General features: G+C 37.0%; 1 protein-coding gene across 4 annotated transcripts; it reads left to right on the top strand.

Annotated features, from left to right (window-relative positions):
- The first annotated feature begins 3,045 nt into the window (after positions 1-3,045).
- On the top strand, positions 3,046-5,613 carry LOC111399046 (dnaJ homolog subfamily B member 8-like). Of its 4 annotated transcripts, none has more exons than XM_023026259.1 (5): positions 3,046-3,432; positions 3,601-3,688; positions 3,816-3,892; positions 3,986-4,042; positions 4,936-5,063. In XM_023026259.1, exons 1-5 carry the CDS (start codon positions 3,331-3,333, stop codon positions 4,975-4,977), a joined length of 366 nt encoding a protein of 121 aa, XP_022882027.1. In that variant the 5' UTR covers positions 3,046-3,330; the 3' UTR covers positions 4,978-5,063. The 4 variants fall into 4 exon arrangements, with proteins under 4 accessions (XP_022882027.1, XP_022882028.1, XP_022882029.1 ...); XM_023026260.1 differs by having other exon boundaries at positions 3,047-3,432; positions 5,035-5,613; XM_023026261.1 differs by having other exon boundaries at positions 3,048-3,432; positions 5,041-5,613.
- The last annotated feature ends 12,820 nt before the right edge of the window (positions 5,614-18,433 follow it).

The raw sequence follows: 18,433 nt of genomic DNA, 5'->3' as shown, positions 1-18,433 counted from the left end.
ACTACCAGATCGTTCTAACTGCAAATTGAAAGGCTAAGATAAAGACAATCATCAATTTATATAGCCTATGTTCGGTAGAATTGAAATCTAAATTTTAATATAAGTCAAAGTCAATAATAAATTTGAACCACATATTTTATAGGATTTACAACTTTTTAACTATAAATTTTATCAACTTTTATCTAAATCTAATAAAAATTTGATTTTAATCCCCACCAAATAGGGACTCAATATAAAAACTTGTTAATCGGTTGGTCTTAAATGGACTTATCTTATTGTAAACAATATCGAAAACGAAGTACAATATCGTGAATTGTTATTTAAAGGCTTTGAACGCAATATTTAGTGCAGTAGATGTAAATCAGTTCAAAATTAATTTCCATATGCAAGACGAAAAAAAAAAAAAAAAAAGGGATATATTACAAGTGTTATTTAGGGAATTTATGTAGTAAAATTATCTATATTTCAAATACTCACAACTCAATTCAAAACTTTAGGAATGCTCAAGGATGAAAGCATTGCTGGATTTGACTCTAAATTATATGATATAGCTATTGACTCTTTTGATTTAGATGAAAAAAATTATAGAATCCAAACTTAATAGGAAATACTAAGATTGCTTCCATACATATTCGATTCTAAGGTGAAAACTACTAAACTACATAAAAGGTGTCTCTATAGCAAACAATTTACTCTTCTAACAGAGAACTTCAACAAAAATCTTAAAAAGATGGGGGAGAAAAGCTAAATCCTTGACAAGAATACCAAATATTTGAAAAGGCAACAAACCATTCAAACTATTTTACTAAGAGAAATGAAAATTCATTCAATGTAAGGAATGCGAGCGGTATTGACTAGTGCGATCCGAGGGTGCTGATGAAAAAATAAAAACTATGACAATACAAAGTGATGACAATGAGAAGGGAGTCAAGAAGGGGCTTATTAGTTATGAGCCTGTAAGTGATTATGTTGCTTTCAATGTGTAATCAGATTTTGGAAAGCATTATCATTTAGCAGATAATGTTGCAATATTATGTACGAAACGTTACAACACAACCATTACAGCAAAATTTTTATAAAAGTAGGGGCAGATTGCCGTGATAGGTATATGATAGTGATAGCAATAATTATTAAGATTTAGACATTGAGACTTATAAAAGTGTTTTACGCGCTTATGTAGGCTCTTAAATTTACTTGTTCATCTAATGATCGTAGTACCAAGTACTTCTTGGCACACTCTTATTTGATCAAATTTATAAGTAAGCATCTCTCTATTTGAGAGGGCTTCTTCTTATACCTATGAATTTCATTGGACCCAAACTTTGATTCTTGAATAATTCACATTACTTTTGCTTCTATTGTAACACAAGTCAAATGTTTAGATAAATTTTTAGTCGCACTTGACCCTTGAGTTAATCTTGCTAGGTTGTATAGTAATAGCTAACCTTCGAGCACTTAAATGTCATAGGATCTAATAGAAATAAAACAAATAGAGGTAAAATATCGTTATCTTAACTATGGTACATAGCACTATATTATATTAATGTATTTTAACTATGGTAATGTATTTGATATTTGTGATACTGTTATAATATTTTTAATATTTATCTGTGTATCATGATGACTATATTGAGTAGTGGTGTGCTCATGTAACATGCATTATTATACTGTTATTTATACTAGGCAAGTGAATTGTTAATCGCAAGTGTAATTCCTTTATGGTTGGTTTGTTATTGGGTACAATTTGCTATCCATATGGATATACTGCTTGAGACTCCAACACGTTCATTAAAGGTAATAAGTAATAGGGTGATTGAGCATCCGACACCATGTCTAGACAATATCAATGGTTTTTTAGTAACCTGGAACTGCGAATCAGCATTTCAAGCAATACTTTTGATAGACCTTATATATACTTAGTATCTTGAATTTTGTGAGCAATGACAGACCTGTACGCGAATGTTGCTTATCTTAAGCTCACACGATAATCATAACGTGAATTGAAATTCTATGCATGATTGGATGTACTGTCATACACCANAAAAAAAAAAAAAAAAAAAAAAAAAAAAAAAAAAAAAAAAAAGACAACAACAGTATACACATGTTATGCCATATACTATGGGTATTCACAAGGATGAAACATGCAGGTAACTTTTACTCAAAAGATTTCGCTTACATGGTCTTCCTTGTCAACTCCTTTGGAATTACGTTTTTATTCATTTCCCACAGAGCAAGGCGTTGAGACCTTCCTTTTGTAATGGAGGATATTATTCTCTTTTAATCGTTGATGTTAAAACAAAGAGGCAATCCCTATAATTGGATGTAAAAATTGGCTATACTATAAGTGTAAGGGCTTACGACTCAAAATTGATCTCCCTGTGGTATACCAATTCAACAGCCGCGTCAGCAAACTCCTAGGGAATAAATTAATAAATAGGTCATCTGTCGACTCTAAGTACTCTGCCACTAGGCCGACTTAAACTATTGTCATAGGTCTCCCTCTATTCGGGTCCTTACCTTCCACTAAAACGAAAAATTCGTATCATATCATCCCTTGCCATGACAAGGCGGTTGGCAAATTTCGGGATAGAGTTTTGCGGCTCCACTTATAGTTATTTTCTCTAAAAGTAGATTTTGTCTCTCAAAAACGTATTTTGACTTCTCAAAACTCATGTCAAAAGAACTTTGAACATGTTTAGATCATTTTCTAAAAGTATACTTTTTAAAGAAAGTTGAACTAATGAAGTTTCATCAGGATACACTGCTACCAAAAATAAAACAAAGATAAAAAAGAAATAAAAGATGTAAAATAAAGATAAAAGTAAAAACAGAAGTTCTAAGCAGCAGTCCTACAGCCTTCAATATCCCAACATGAACAGTTTTCCAAAAATAATTTTCCTTCAATTATCATTTTTCAAGGAATTGGAAAACCTAATTTCCTTAACCACAGTCAACAAAAATATATTATGTGACAACAAAAATATCTTCCTACGTAATATCTAAAGGCGTCCACAAGAAATTTATTACATGAACATTCAAGAAAATGTTGGAAGAAAGTTCTAGATCCCTATCAACTTCTTCCACCTAAACATTTGTACCATGGATATTTTTTCAGCTTCCACACGTTCTTTCACAAACCGCCTCATTACATCGACAGTTATCTGCCCTTGTGTGTGCGCGCGCGCGCGCGTATATATGTATCTGCCGCCTTTCACCATAGTTAGACCTTTACCCACGCAATTGTAGTCGGAGAAATATCGTTGTTTAGCTTGGTCGTAAACAAGAAACTAATTCTGTGAACTGGGCATTTTTGTTAATTTTGCATCAGAGATGGAATCTAGTAGAGGGCCACCTTCGTATTACAGCATTCTTGGGGTAAATGCAGAGTCTTCCGATGAAGAAATACGACGTGCTTATCGTAAGCTTGCTATGGTATGCTTCAAACTTCACAATCTTGATTCTTCTTTAGTTTCAATTTTTTCCTAGTGTGTGAAAATTGAATGATAATGGTCCATCATTCTTAAATATTGGTTAAATGGCAATATGCTGTTCAGAGACTCTTTGTAAAGTTTTAACTTTTGCGTGTTAAATTTGATGCAGCAATGGCATCCAGATAAATGGACTAAAAATCCTACACAGCTTGGCGAGGCTAAGCAGAAATTTCAACAAATTCAAGAGGCCTATTTAGGTGATATTTTATTTTCAAACTTTTTCCATTTTCTTGAAATGATTATTCTTCTGTTTGTTGATTATTGTTGGTTCAGAAAGATAGGATGAACTTCTTTACTGATTGAATTTTATTTGACTGAAAACAGTGTTATCAGATCATAGCAAGAGGACAATGTATAATGCAGGAGCATATGATCTTGATGAAGACAATGAGGAAATCGAAGTAGGTGTCTGTTTAGAATGTCCAGATTTAAATTATTAATGTATTTTGGAGAGAATTTTTTCTTACAATATGTTAACTTCATCCTCTCTACAGGGATTTGCTGATTTTCTTGAAGAAATGATGTCTTTTATGGATGATGTGAGGAAAGAGGTATGGATATCATTTCATTTTAAACAACATTTTCTTGAATACTCTTTTTTTAATTATGAAGAAACCATGAATTCGAAACCTTTAACTTGGCCTTTGTTGAGCTACGTTTCGTACGATTTGCCGGGAGAAAACTTACAATAATTCTTTCTTTCGAGTTTTGCCATCTTCTTGGCCATTGAGTTTGTATTCCTTTCATAACTTGTTGAATATTGCTTTCATTCTTGAAATGGTTTACAGTATCATTGTGATTCAATTGCTTTTATATGAACTAGACATATCATGAATTATGCACAAGCTATGAAACGAATATAATCTTTATTGAAACTCAAATTAATGTATATTTAACAGTTGATCTGATAGTACACTTTGAGAAAAGACATAGTAAGGGAAAATGTAATTGGAAATACATTGTTTGATTTCTTTGGTTTTCTGATTGTCTCTAAGAATGACCATCCATATATGTAATTGTTGAAAATAAAAATTTCTATATAATCTAGGAGTACTTATTTACTGATTTGTTAAAGCATTGGGGAATTGACTTTTATGTTATGGAAGCATGTTTTATGTTATTGAAACTCAAATTAATGTATATTTAACAGTTGATCTGATAGTACACTTTGAGAAAAGACATAGTAAGGGAAAATGTAATTGGAAATACATTGTTTGATTTCTTTGGTTTTCTGATTGTCTCTAAGAATGACCATCCATATATGTAATTGTTGAAAATAAAAATTTCTATATAATCTAGGAGTACTTATTTACTGATTTGTTAAAGCATTGGGGAATTGACTTTTATGTTATGGAAGCATGTTTTGTGTATAATAAAGAGTAGTTTATTATTTCATGAAATCTATGGCCTTTACCTTAACTGGTTAAATTTGTTCATGGACCAGTTTGTAACCTTAATTCTATTTCCTATGAGTAAAGGGTCATAAAAAAAAGTATTCGAGACATTGGCCTCTTGATTGATGGATCAATGTTTCTGTTTGCTGGGTAAGACATACAGCGTTGAGGAGCTCTGAAGTACGTTTTGGGAGATGGCTAGAGGATTTGAGATTCCTCAATGGACAAGTTCTCCTCAGAAATCCATGTACGAGTGGCAATGGTGTTCTGGGCACGATCTTTGTAGTTCAGGAACTGCACTGGGAAATTCATGGGAAGCAAGCCTTCTTGGGTCTCCCTTCAAAATGCATGCAGCAAATAGGTTTTTCCAATGAGAAATAAGAGAGAAGTCTCCGAATTACCAAGTGCCCTTCTGGAGGAAGAATATTGTTTATTCTTAGGCACGGCCTAATGTAACCTCGTAGACAGAAGAATGTAGCCATTTCTCACAATGAGGGTTATGAGAGAGCTGTTGATGTAGTTTTTTTAATATAAATATTCATGCTAGTGATGAAATGTAACTCATGGGCAGTGTTCGTTTAGTTGTTATACCATTTTTTGAAGCAATTTTGCATCAGTGCATGGTGAATAGAATGAACATTAGCCTTGGCATGAGCTGTTGATGTAGTTTTTTTAATATAAATATTCATGCTAGTGATGAAATGTAACTCATGGGCAGTGTTCGTTTAGTTGTTATACCATTCTTTGAAGCAATTTTGTATCAGTGCATGGTGAATAGAATGAACATTAGCCTTGGCATGAGCATTCCTGTTCACTTCATTCATGGTAGTGGGAATGTCCACTTTAGTTGTCCATAGTTAACCAAAAACCATTAACGGCCTCAAGAATTTTACTAGGAAAAATTATATGGAGGCTTATGAAAGGCTGGTGGTTCTACCACAACTGGACTTTCAATGGCTTAGGCTGAAATGATTGATCTAGATGATCATAAAAACTAGTTAGAAAATCTTGATTTTACTACATAGATCTTTGTTGAGATCTCTTGTCCTAGCCAAAAGGTCGACACTTATTGCATTAACTTCTGTTACTAATCTAAATTCACCTCACAGTGCATGCACTATTTACTGTAACACAACTGGTTTGAGCTTTAATTCAGCATAATTTAAAAATAAGTATGTTATGAGGATAAGATAAAAGACAAGAAATGCTATGAGATTCTAGGCTTGCTTCTTTGGTGTAGAAAAATGAATCGTTGAACCTTAGGTAACTTCCGAGCTGAGATGAATAGTTTTATGACCTTATCAGAGGTCTATTCAATGTATGTTTGCAGTTTGATTTCTTCCTTCAGGCTCGAGTTTGTATGGTCAGTTGTAGGAGTGACAAAGTAGTTCAACTACTTAAGCAGTCAAGATGTTGGAACAAGGAAGATGGAAAGAATTCCTTCCTAAATACCGTCACCCATTCTTACTAAGAAATGGAAAGAAACCTCAAAAATAGAAGAAAATGTGGAAAGTAAGAAAGAAAGAGATGTAGAAATAGAAACAGCTTATGAAATGAAGGGGACTAAATGGGAACAAGAGAGATCCGCCAAAGAAGATCCTTCTCCTCCCTTTTTTTCGGAAGAAAAGGAGGATCCGAACAAAATCGATGAAAGAATTCCTTGCTTTACCCAAATATGATGGGGGAGGTCACTACCGAGGCTCCAAATGTAACCCTCGTGGCATCCCACACGGAGCTTGTTCAAGGAAGAAGCCCCATGACTCACAACCAACATAACTGACGTTTGACCAAAGTCAAAGACAATAGAGCTTAGGACATATCTAGCCAAAGCTTCTCATCGAAGCAGAGCGACAAATGAAGAACCATCGTGATAACCCAAGATTTAAAGAAGAGGAGAGTAGATTGGTTATTAAAAACTTTTTCAAAAATAAATCCAAATTTAAACAAATTTGGTAGCAAATAAGTCAATCAAACAAATATGCACAAATACGAAAGTAATAAGTAGAAGGGAAGAAAATGTGCAAACGATATAATTGGGGAGGTTCGATATCAACCAATGATCTACGTTCTCCATCACCAAGCTCTTTGTCACGAGCAATGTCTTTTTTCACTATATTGATTGACTTTTGGTGTAATCCAACATTTTTACAATGCTTTCGGTTGCTTACAATCAAGGAACACTGATCGTTATACAATATAGAACTTTACGGGACCTGTATATGACTCACAAATTCAACGAGTGATGAGTTTACAATTTGAATTTATTTCTTAATAAATGATATAATCAAAATTAAGTACCAAGAGAGTAGTATGCTAACACTTTAATGAATAGCAACGAATGAAGCTCATGTGTTAAGTAAGAAAAACTTTGATTAGAAGAATTATTTTCAAAAGTTAATTCAATCAAAAGTTTTTCAAAATAAATGATTTGATTTGATGAAGATAAACAAAGAGTATAATAATTGTGCTAAAAAATATCTCACTTTAATGTTCTTAAAAGTTTCAATTTGATTGCAAAGTGAGGTTATATTTATAGCAGTTGAAATGCCAAAAGTTTTGACCAATTGGACGTCCGAACACTAAACTAGTCATTGTGCCTTAGAATTTCCAAACGGTTAAACATTCGACCATGTGATGAACTGGACGTCCGCTTAGACAGTTTTTTCGAATTTTTCTTTCTTTGATTATTTTGAAAATGTAGACTTTTGAATGACGTTTTCACTTAATTTTTCAAGTTAAGTAACATTAGTGAGAAGTTTAAATATCAAGTTGAAATTATGCAAGCATCGTAATGAAATAATTTTTCTCTTACATAAAGACTTATCTTGAACTTTTGATGATTCATTGCTAAAGATCAAAGTATTTTACCTTTACATATTAATTCAAAATATTTAAGTCTAATATCTTCAATGTTTGACTTGATGAGGTACTTGATTGATTTGCGTCCATGCTCGGCTTCTATTTCTATTGTGAGTCTTTTGAAGGCGACCTTTTTGTTTTCAATTGATCAACTTTGTCACGATAGCTATAATGACTTGAATTCAAATATTAGAGATAAATGCAATTTGTTTGTGATAATCAAAACGTAGAATCAACCATATGTCGACAATTTCCCTCTTTTTGATCATGACAAACGAAAGATGATTTGCAAAAAGTTTATAAATAAAGGAGCATGTTAGGTCTCACATATAGTTCATATATTTCCCCTATCTCTTATAATCTCATATACATCAAGCAATGTATATAATCTTTTATAATTTTCCCCTTTTCGCATAATCAAAAAAGGAATAATGAAGTAGGGATTCAAGTGTACAAGCATAGATCAAAAATCAACCATAGGCACAAGTAAGAGATTTCATCAAAGATGCCACATAATATTCACACAAAACTAAATATCGTAATTGTACCTAAGACACAAAGGCATAACGAAAGACTGAAAGCTGCAACATGAAAAATATAAACTAAGATTAGAGCTCTGGAGGTGGCGGCGGAGGGAAGTGGGCGTAAAAGTGAGGGTAGAAGGCATTTTTTTGAGCTTACATCGTCCCCTGTTGCACTTGTATAGCATCTTATTGTACTTCTATTGCGGCCTATTGAGCTTGCAATTGATGAAGCAATCTACCAAGGACTTCAAAATTCAAGGTAAGTGAATCGATGCGCCCATTGAGAAGGTTACAATGATCCTCGATAAAAGTAAAACTATCGATCGATGGATGAAAAACACTAGAGCCTGAAATGTCGTGAAGATGACTCGAAACGTGTGATACATCATCTGCCTTCTCTTCTTTATCATCATCAAAAGGTAGTGTAGAAGGAGCGGAGGTGGGGTTAAACCCTTCTGTGTGAGTTACCCATTGACCATGTTCTTTTACTATTTTCATTCGTTTAAGGGTTTGAATGTTAATGGTATTGGTAGGGCGAAATTTAACGAAGGTTTCATCATTTAAGAGAACATCAAAATGTTAAAAAAGATTTTTAAGAACCATGTCGTACGGTGAAGCTTTAACGTGACTTGTGGAATGCCCAAGCTTCATGAGACCTAACACAATGGTCGAAAAAATCTAGTTTTCCGACCAAGGAAAGAATCAAGAATAAAAAGGATCAAAATGTTTAACATCATCTCGATTAAAAAAATCTAGCCTCAACATTTTTCACTCGTAAAAAACTAAAAAAAAACTATCCAAACATTGCAGCTGAAGTCCCTAAAAATTTGAAGAAGCAACAAAACAGTCCCATGATTATAATAATGGCGCCTGGTTTCTTTTTGTAGCTAAGTCACTAAATAATTACATGATAGGTCCCTTAACTTTGATCTTATACAATTTGATCATCAAATTTTGGCTTTTCTTTGAATTACGTCCTCCATAAATTGCATCCAAGATCCTTGAGCTTTTTGACTTATTCACTTTGGTCTTCAAACTTCACAATGTTGTACGCTTTTGGTCCCTTTTCACTCTTTTTTGCCCTGTTCTATTTTACTGAGTGATTTTTATCTACGAAAATAATAATTACATAATTGTGAGTAGAAATTCGCACCTTTAATCAATATTTAAGTTTATATAGGTATTAAATAAGTGTGCAAAAACACACTTATCAAGATTCACTATCCAATAACCATTTGCTCTTTATCTTCTTTGGTACCACAAAAAAGTAGTTTAATTTTTTATTTTTAGTACCCATATAAGTTTGTGTCCTTGGTAGTTAGTTTTGATGGATTATGAATCTACTTGTTCATTCTTTCAAAATGTAGCTTCTTTTTTGTTAGACAATCATATGCAATATGCTCATCTTTATTGCAAAAGCTACATGTAGTTTTCGAAGGATGGGTATTTGAAGTTTTGACAAATAAATTTTTGAAAGATTTTTGTTTTAGAAATGATTTATATCCATTCCTCCTTTATCAAAAACACACTTTTGATCACTAAGCATTAGATCAAAATTCTTTTTTGCCTTGAGTGAATTTATGAATAATCTTAGTTAAGTCTTCAACTTGTTCTTTCAAGGAAGAGTATTCTTTAATCAATAGATCATAATCAATATTTTCTTTTTGGGTTTCTAAAATTTTCTTTATATTATTTTTTAATAAGTGGTGTTCCTTTTTAAGAATTGAATGATTTAAAGAAGCTTCTCAAATTTCTCAAGAATTTCATCATAGGAGGTACATAACTCATCATATGAGCATTTTTCAATAGAGTTTACCTCATTTTCGATTGCTATAAAACACATGTTGGCAATTTCTTCTTGACTATCATTTACATCGCGATTGTCGTCATCGCTCTCATTCCATGTGGCTTAAAATGCATTTTTCTTGATTGATTTGACATCCATGCTCGGCTTCAATTTCTATTGCGAGTCTTTTGAAAGCGACCTTTTCGTTTTCAATCAATCAACTTTACCACAATAACTATAACGACTCGAATTCAAATGTTAGAGATAAAAAAAAATTTGTTTGTTATAATCAAAACAGGTCAACACATCGAAGCGGTTATGTTTTAGAGGTTCAATCCGAAGCTCACACTTGAAATGGAGTGATCCACGTCCTTCAAAGATCTCTTGTAGATAAAATTTATTGATGTGACCTTCTTAATGAGTGATATGTTAAATTTTGTAAGCATATGTTGTAGGGTGGCTGTTCCCTTTAAGGGTATTAAATGCGCCACAAGCTAGGTAGGTTAGATTGATGTCTAAAATAGGACGCTTCGGCTAAAGATATGAAGTCTCGTGTTTCGTCATCAAACAAACATCATTTCATATGTAACACGATAAATATTCTCCCTTGTTAGGAAAATTTTGATTTTACTAAATTGATCTTTGTTGAGATCTGTTGTCCTAGCTAAAAATGTTGACACTAATTGCACTAACTTTTGTTAATAATCTAAATTCACCTCGCATGCAAGCAAGGGTAAATTCAAGGGTCGAATTCAGCTATGATGGACCGCAAGCATTGAAAGTTTATTATCGACCGCCAACGTCTGTGATAGCAGGATTTTTTTATTAATATTTAATTAAATAATATTCAAAAAATCGTACGTGTTAGAACTAGAAGAACTAGATACATCATCAAAACTAGAACTAGGTACGAACTTTCATTTTGGATAAAAAAAATCGTTCCATAATTTGTAAAATGCCCTAATTTATTTTTCAATTAAATAAGCAATATATATTAACAAAATTCCAATATTCAATTTACAATTAAATTTAATTAAACAAGCATTATTATATTAACAAAATTGGAATTATTTATCTGCTTATATCAATTTTATATACTTGAATGATTCCACTTTTTCGCAATCGATTATTTGTGAACGAAAAGTGGAACATTTTATTAATTAAGGCCCTATTTGGTACACATTAATGTAAAATTGAGATTGAGAAATATAGTGGTTACGGACCCCACAGAAGAGATAGAAAGTAAAATATGGTGACTTGATATGATGGATAACGGTCATATTTTTTTATTTTAATGAGCTAATAATGGGAAACAAATGGGGGCTAAATAAGTATTTTTGAAAGATTCCTTATGACACTAAGGCTAATTTTCTACAAATTCATTCACTATTAATTGATCGAATTCTCAAATCAATTATTTAGAGGGAAAAAGATAATCAAGAAGAGGGACAAAGCACCGATTAAAATGTTTCTACATGTATTAAACCAGTAAAATTGAACATATATTATTTTGTCACATTATTTGCTAAAAATTAATAAATGTCATGATAGTAAAGTGGTCAATATATGTAAGAAAGATAGCAGGTTTCAATAACCTTCTTTACATTTGTTTTGATAAAAATTGTTGAAATACAAAAATTATAAAAAATATTGCTCTTAAAGAGTTTCAAATACAGGACTTCCAATTCAATAATGGAAGGGCTAAACAACTGAGCTACTAGATATGTTTGCTGTTAATATGAATTATCAAATATACAATCTAGAAATTCTATCTATTATCAGCAAAAAAAAAGTCTCCCTGACGAGGCCGCCCTAGCTTGTCGCCCATTAAATTCGCCCCTAAGTGCAAGCGATATTTACTGTAATACAACTTGTTACGCTCCGATTTTACACGCCTCGGATACCGAAGTGTCATCTCGCCTCTAAGATTGAGGTTAAGTGGACACTGCGCAGCACCACATATTCCGACCTGGAAACGACCCTTCCGAAGTGTCTCTGAAGTGATATAGCGATTCCTACTACTGATCTGTCGAAACATCTCACCTCCGAGGTCGAGATCAAGTGGACCCCGGTTAGAAGATCCGTCGCCAATTTGAGATTTGTCCTGCACCTAAGGCTTAAATTGATTTGACGTCTCCATGAGACTAGTTGATGTGACTTATCAACTTTGTGTCAATTCAACTCAGAAGAAACAAACTGTCCGCCCACTTTACAAACGCGGCTGATTGACGCCTATGAGCAGACGCTTCATACCGTCAGATGTATACACGTGTTCCACATCCAACGGTTCATACCACCTATAAATACCCAAGGTTTGGCAAGAGGCAAAGGTAATGAAACTCTTACTACATAACACTCCATAGCAAGTTTATATATTTTCTCCTCCCCCTTTATTATTGATTTGCATAGCCCCTGGGTACTGTTCCGATCACCCAAACCTGACTTGACCCTTGGAGTGTATACGGCCACCACCACCCCCGCTGGTTCCGGTCATGTGCGCCTGACTATTCGCTGATTGTGCGTAGGGAGGAATACGTGGAGTAGCTTTCAGTTGGCCACGTGGAAGGACCAATTTTCGAGGCCAACAGATTGGCGTCGTCTGTGGAAACCACTCCCCATTCGAAGTTTTGCGTTCTCCATTGGAGAAGGTACCGGAAAACCAGCGACTAACCCTAAAAAGGGGGCATTCTTGAAAAAGAACAAAGTCGAATTACAATCCAAGTTCTCACTACCCTTGAAAAAAGAGGTAGGATGAGCTACAGCCATGAAGACGACAACCCCATGAGAGAGGCCTCTGAAGAAGATGTACTCCATAACAATGTTACTCATCAGAGACCGCATCACCGGCGTCGCCGAGGTGGAAGAATAGCCATACTCACTGAAGGAATGGCTCAGATAGCTGCGGTTATGAGAGACATAGCAGCTCAGAATATGGCGATGCAGGAACTCCTCATGTAAGCCCAGGGTCATTAGAGCTATCAAAGGTCCCAAGGACCTTATCCGGTGCAGGAAATCCCTTTATCTCACTCTCGAGGCCACATGAGCCGGCACACAAAACGCCCCCTCGAAAGGGAGATGAACGCTGAAGCAACATCTTATGTGCAAGGGAGTCAGCCATCAGAACCACGCTTGGGGGACAATTTCCCTCAAGAACACGATTGATTAGTGTCTAAAAGTGCTTCAAAGATATATCATTTACAAGGCATTTTACATTCACTTTATTTAGAAACACTAATGTTAGTCTCTAATTTCAATTCTCTTGTCGTAAATTCAATTTCCATAAATACATGGTTAAAAATGCAATTAATTGAAATACATATTTACATACATGTCGGCATGAGTATTATACATTTGAAAGAGTATATATTGGATGTATTTCATATGTATTTCCAATTTAGAACAAGTGGAGCAAGTGGAGGAAAATAATGTTGAAAAGTCAAAAATAGTGACTGCCTCAAGCAAGAAGCAGTTATTGGTAAAATAATCATAACTTGAGCTGAAGACATTGGATCGAGGTCATTCAAGTGGGCTTGGAAAGATAAGGCACGTTTCTACAACTTTCATGTTTTGGAAGAAGTCAAATTCGTATCACAAGGTAGCCGAAATTACCGTGCAAAGTCTAGCTTGTTACCTGCCGGATACAGCTTTACCTGTGAAGCAGCACTTATTGTTTTTGTCAGATATGAAGTTATATAGATCCAATGAACCTGATATTTGAACCAATGGAAAGCTATCTCAAGTGGCAATAATTTATCTGTTGATCATAAGTCCAAATTCTCTGCACAATATATTTGAAAATTGGCATCAAGTTGCATGTTCCAACTATCTTGAAGCTGGACAGAAACAAGTTGCATTGCCTACTTGAATTTTGGATGTTCCTTTGCCTATAAAAGGGGACCTTGGCCACGATTTTGAAGAATCAAATCCTCTCCATCATAGTCTAGTTTCCTTCATTTTTTTTGTAATATTTCACTATGTATTTCTAAACATTTAACTAGAGCTAAGGGTGAAACTTTGATGAATGTTTAGTATTGTCTTTGATCTTTCATTTTGTTCTTCAATGTTCATCTTCTTACTTGGTTGAAGTATATGTTCTACAAATGGTTTTGGTTTGTTAAAGACTTTGATTTATTGTTGACAATTTTGGCACAATAAATGCTTAGATAATCTCTACATACCAACAACTTATTTTGACATATTCTCTCAAACAATTATCAAGATCTATCTTTTAGTATATTTGTGATTAATGTTTTATCTTCCATATGAGATAACTCCTTAGTTGATTTTCATATGAGTTAAATTAAAGATCAAGTGCAATTTCTACTCATTTATCCGAAGTGAATCCCCGATGCTCTAGTGTTCGTCTCAATCGTATTTCCACCAACCGTTTATTACTCATAGAATAGTTTATTTCCTTCCAATTCCCTGTGGTTCGACCTTGGACTTCCGAGATTTACTACTTGTGATAACCTGCACTTGGGTTTGCAACCTTAAAGTTGTAGCGACGATGACCAAAGGTCGGTAAGCGTCTTCGACCGGATAGGGGAGGATCCTAGCAATAAGGTCCGCCCAGCAAGTGGATCAGTTCGTCCGGATCACGAACAAGAACATGTTCCCCCTCCTCTTCCTAGAAATAGGAGAGAGAGGAGGAACCTAGTCGATTGAGGGAGTCGAGGAGAAGCACCTCCACCTTCCCAGGACATCCAAGATGATGAAGGGTCAGATGGGCCTTGTCGATCTCATGAGATTGACAATGATGATGATGACCTCCCTTTCTCAAGGGAGATTCGAAGCTTCCCAATGCCAGTTAATTTCATGCCCCCTAAGATCCCCAAGTATGAGGGAAAGGGGGATCCGGAGAAGCACCTCACAAAGTATATGACACAAATGAGCCTTAGGGGAGCCTCGCCTGCTCTAAAATACAGAGCCTTCCATTTAACACTAGGCGGAGCTGCCGAGGTATGGTACAGCAGGCTTCCTCCCCTAAGCATCAGAAGTTGGCCAGACTTGAAGAAAATATTTTTGAACCAATACCTCTCACGTAGAGAAGGAGAGGCACCAATTCAACGCCTGCAAGACATGAGGCGGGCCCCTGGGAAGACGCTGAAAAGCTATCTCGCCAGGTTTACAGACGAAATTACTTACGGCGAACAGGTCACTGACAGGGAAGCCCTTTCAGCCCTGAAAGGTGGGCTCAACATGAAAACTTTGTTCTAGAGGGACGTGCGCAGCAAGAATCCCTCCACATATGACGAGCTGGTAGAAATGATGAGAGTGAAAATTGTTAGTGAAGAAATGATTGATCATCGCAACCGTGCCGTGCAGGGACTCCCTTCTCCTCAGAGACAGGTAGGTCGAGGCCCCACAGCACACCTTGTTACACAGCAATAGACCCAAGCAGGACATACCATAGCTCCTACATCCGGACAGGCCCTAGCTTCTGCCACATTGAATGCAGTACCGGTGCTGGCATATGATAATGCCCCTGCTGAAGCGGGACCATCTGTGAGAACTAATAACAATAAGAAGAAGAAAAAGAGGTCAAGTAGACGTTTGGCAGGAGCAAGATTTTGTACATTCCATCAACTATATGGACATGACACTAGTGAGTGTTGTGATGCCAATCGGCGCCCTGATCGAAGCAACCCTCACACTTCCAACAGAAACGAACACCCTCGCAGATCCACTTCCTCGAGGAGGGGAGGGAGAGGTCACTAGGAACAATCTCCTCTGAGAAGAGAATCAAGGAATCGAGGCCAATGCAGACAGGGAAACTAAGCCCAATTTTTGGGAGGGCAGGTCATCAGAGAAATCGATACTATCATTGGGGGACCCCAAGTTGGTGGCAACACCAGGAATGCCCAGAGAAATTACACAAGAGAAGTAAAGGATCCCCTGATGATCACTTACATTGTTAACGAATCGAAATCAGCAAACAAGATGGCCCCGATCACCTTTTCCCAGGAAGACTCAGAAGGAGTTCACCATCCCCATTGCGATGCTTTGGTTGTAAGAGCTGTAGTAGCTAGAAACGGATTAAAACGCATGCTCGTTGACAATGGCAGTTCCGTGAACATATTGTTCGGCTCTACTTTTGACAAAATGCAAATTGAACATGGGTTGATCCCCATAACCGACCCACTATTCGGATTCACTGGGGATAGCATCATCCCACGAGGGCAGATCACCCTGCCTGTCAAAATGGGTTCGGCACCCCTAGTAGCCCAGCATTTCATGGAATTTCTGGTGGTAGATCATAGATCGGCTTATCATGAAGTATTGGACAGACCCGCTTTGAAAGATCTTTGGGCTGTGACGTCCATTCATTATTTGTGCATGAAATTTCCAACCGAACATGGGATTGCAACAGTCCGAGGCGATCAGATGGGCTCCAGGGCATGCTACCTAAACTCGCTGCGCAAGTCTGAGCCCCGAACTATTAATGTAATCCTAGCTGAGGTACCCACTGAAGTCGGTATGGACGTGGAAATGCTCGACGCCCTTGAATAAGGGCATACCTCTGAACAAGAGGGAGACGTCGACATGGAAGAGGCCCCTGAACAAGGACACCCTCTTGATGAGTTAGACCCCCGAATAATTGGTTATGAACCAAATGCGACCCCCATGGAAGAATTGGAAACTTTCCCCGTCAACCCGGAAGACCCCGGTCAGGTCTTGCGTATAGGGAAGTCATTATCACCTGAAGCAAAAATTGAGATGATACGTTTCCTGAAAGGGAACCTGGATGTCTTCGCATGGAAACATGAAGATATGGTGGGAATAGATCCTAGGATCAGTTGCCATCACCTTAACATCAACCCCTCCTGTGCCCTCCATAAACAGAAGAGGCGTGCCCTAAACCCGGAACGGTACGAGGCACTGAAAGACGAAGTAAGCAAACTTAGCCGCAGTGGTTTCATCAGAGAGGCCATCTATCCGAGGTGGATATCCAACCCGGTTCTGGTGAAAAAGTCTAGCGAAAAGTGGAGGATATGCGTCGACTTCACAAACCTAAATAAGGCGTGCCCCAGAGACAGCTTCCCACTTCCAAGAATTGATCAACTTGTGGACTCTACTACTTGGCATGAACTACTGAGTTTCATGGATGCATACTCAGGGTACAATCAGAACCCATGTTCTGACCTGACGAGGAAGCTACATCATTCATTACGGACAGGGCCTATATTGCTACAAAGTTATACCCTTCGGATTGAAAATTTTCGAGGCCACATACCAGAGGTTAGTCAACATGATATTTGCCGAACTCATCGGCAAAACCATGGAGGTCTACGTAGACGACATGTTGGTCAAAAGCCTCCAGGCAACCGAACACGTGGGTCACATCGACCAAACCTTTCAGATACTTAGAAAGTATAATATGAAATTGAATCCCCTCAAGTGCACCTTTGGAGTGGCATAAAGCCAGTTCTTGGGATATATTGTAAATCAGAGAGGAATTGAGGCAAATTCGGTGAAAATAACGGCCTTACTAGAAATGAGGTCACCTCAGAAACCGAAGGAGGTCCAAAGTCTCAATGGTCAGATAGTCGCACTCAGCCGCTTCATCTCCAGAGCCACTGATAAAAGCTTGCCTTTCTTCAATGTACTGAAACAAGAAAAGAAATTTCAATGGACTTCGGAGTGCGAAGAAGCCTTCGAAGCTCTGAAGAAGCACCTTAGGGAAGCGTCCCTCTTGTTGAAACCTCAACCGGATGAATCTCTATTACTGTATCTACCAGTTTCGGACCTGGCAGTCAGCACAGTCCTAATCAGGGAAGAAAATGAGCGTCAATTGCCAGTGTACTACATCAGCAAAGCACTTCTCCCAGCTGAAACACACTACCCAGACATGGAAAAATTGGCACTCGCACTTATCACAGCCTCAAGAAAGCTGAGGCCATATTTCCAAGCCCCCTCAATACAAGTTCTCACCAATTTCCCTTTAAAGCAGGTAACGTAAACAGACGCGTCAGGACGCCTGCTGAAATGGGCTATCGAGCTCAGCGAGTTCGATCTAACGTTCCGACCTCGACACGCCGTCAAGGGCCAGGCCCTTGCTGATTTTATGGTTGAGTTTACCAAAGCCCCAGAAATGGAGGCGATAATGGAACCAGCCGAGCCCCCCACATGGAAACTATTCGTAAATGGGTCCTCAGGAGAGGCTGGCGCAGGGGCAGGGATCGTGTTGGAGAGCCCGGAAGGCCATAAGCTAAATTGTGTGGTAAGGTTCGACTTCAAAGCCTCGAACAACGCAGCCGAATATGAGGCCCTTCTGGTAGGTCTAAGGCTCACTAAGGAAATGCGGGTCAGGAAGCTCCTAGCGAGCAATGACACTCAGCTCAGAGCAAATCAGGTAAATGGGAATTTCGCAGCCAAAGA

The sequence above is a fragment of the Olea europaea genome, chromosome 8, assembly GCF_002742605.1.
Source record: "Olea europaea var. sylvestris chromosome 8, O_europaea_v1, whole genome shotgun sequence".
NCBI lineage: Eukaryota > Viridiplantae > Streptophyta > Magnoliopsida > Lamiales > Oleaceae > Olea > Olea europaea.
The sequence above is the reverse complement of the archived record's forward strand: the minus strand, read 5'-3'. Positions and strand labels throughout refer to the sequence as shown.

Bases quoted from the DNA above. Each gene is read 5' to 3' on its own strand.
- LOC111399046 (XM_023026258.1), top strand. From the start codon at position 3,331: ATGGAATCTAGTAGAGGGCCACCTTCGTATTACAGCATTCTTGGGGTA. The intron at 3,433-3,600 runs GTATGCTTCAAA...AATTTGATGCAG, and splicing joins CTTATCGTAAGCTTGCTATG to CAATGGCATCCAGATAAATG. The intron at 3,893-3,985 runs GTAGGTGTCTGT...TCCTCTCTACAG, and splicing joins AAGACAATGAGGAAATCGAA to GGATTTGCTGATTTTCTTGA.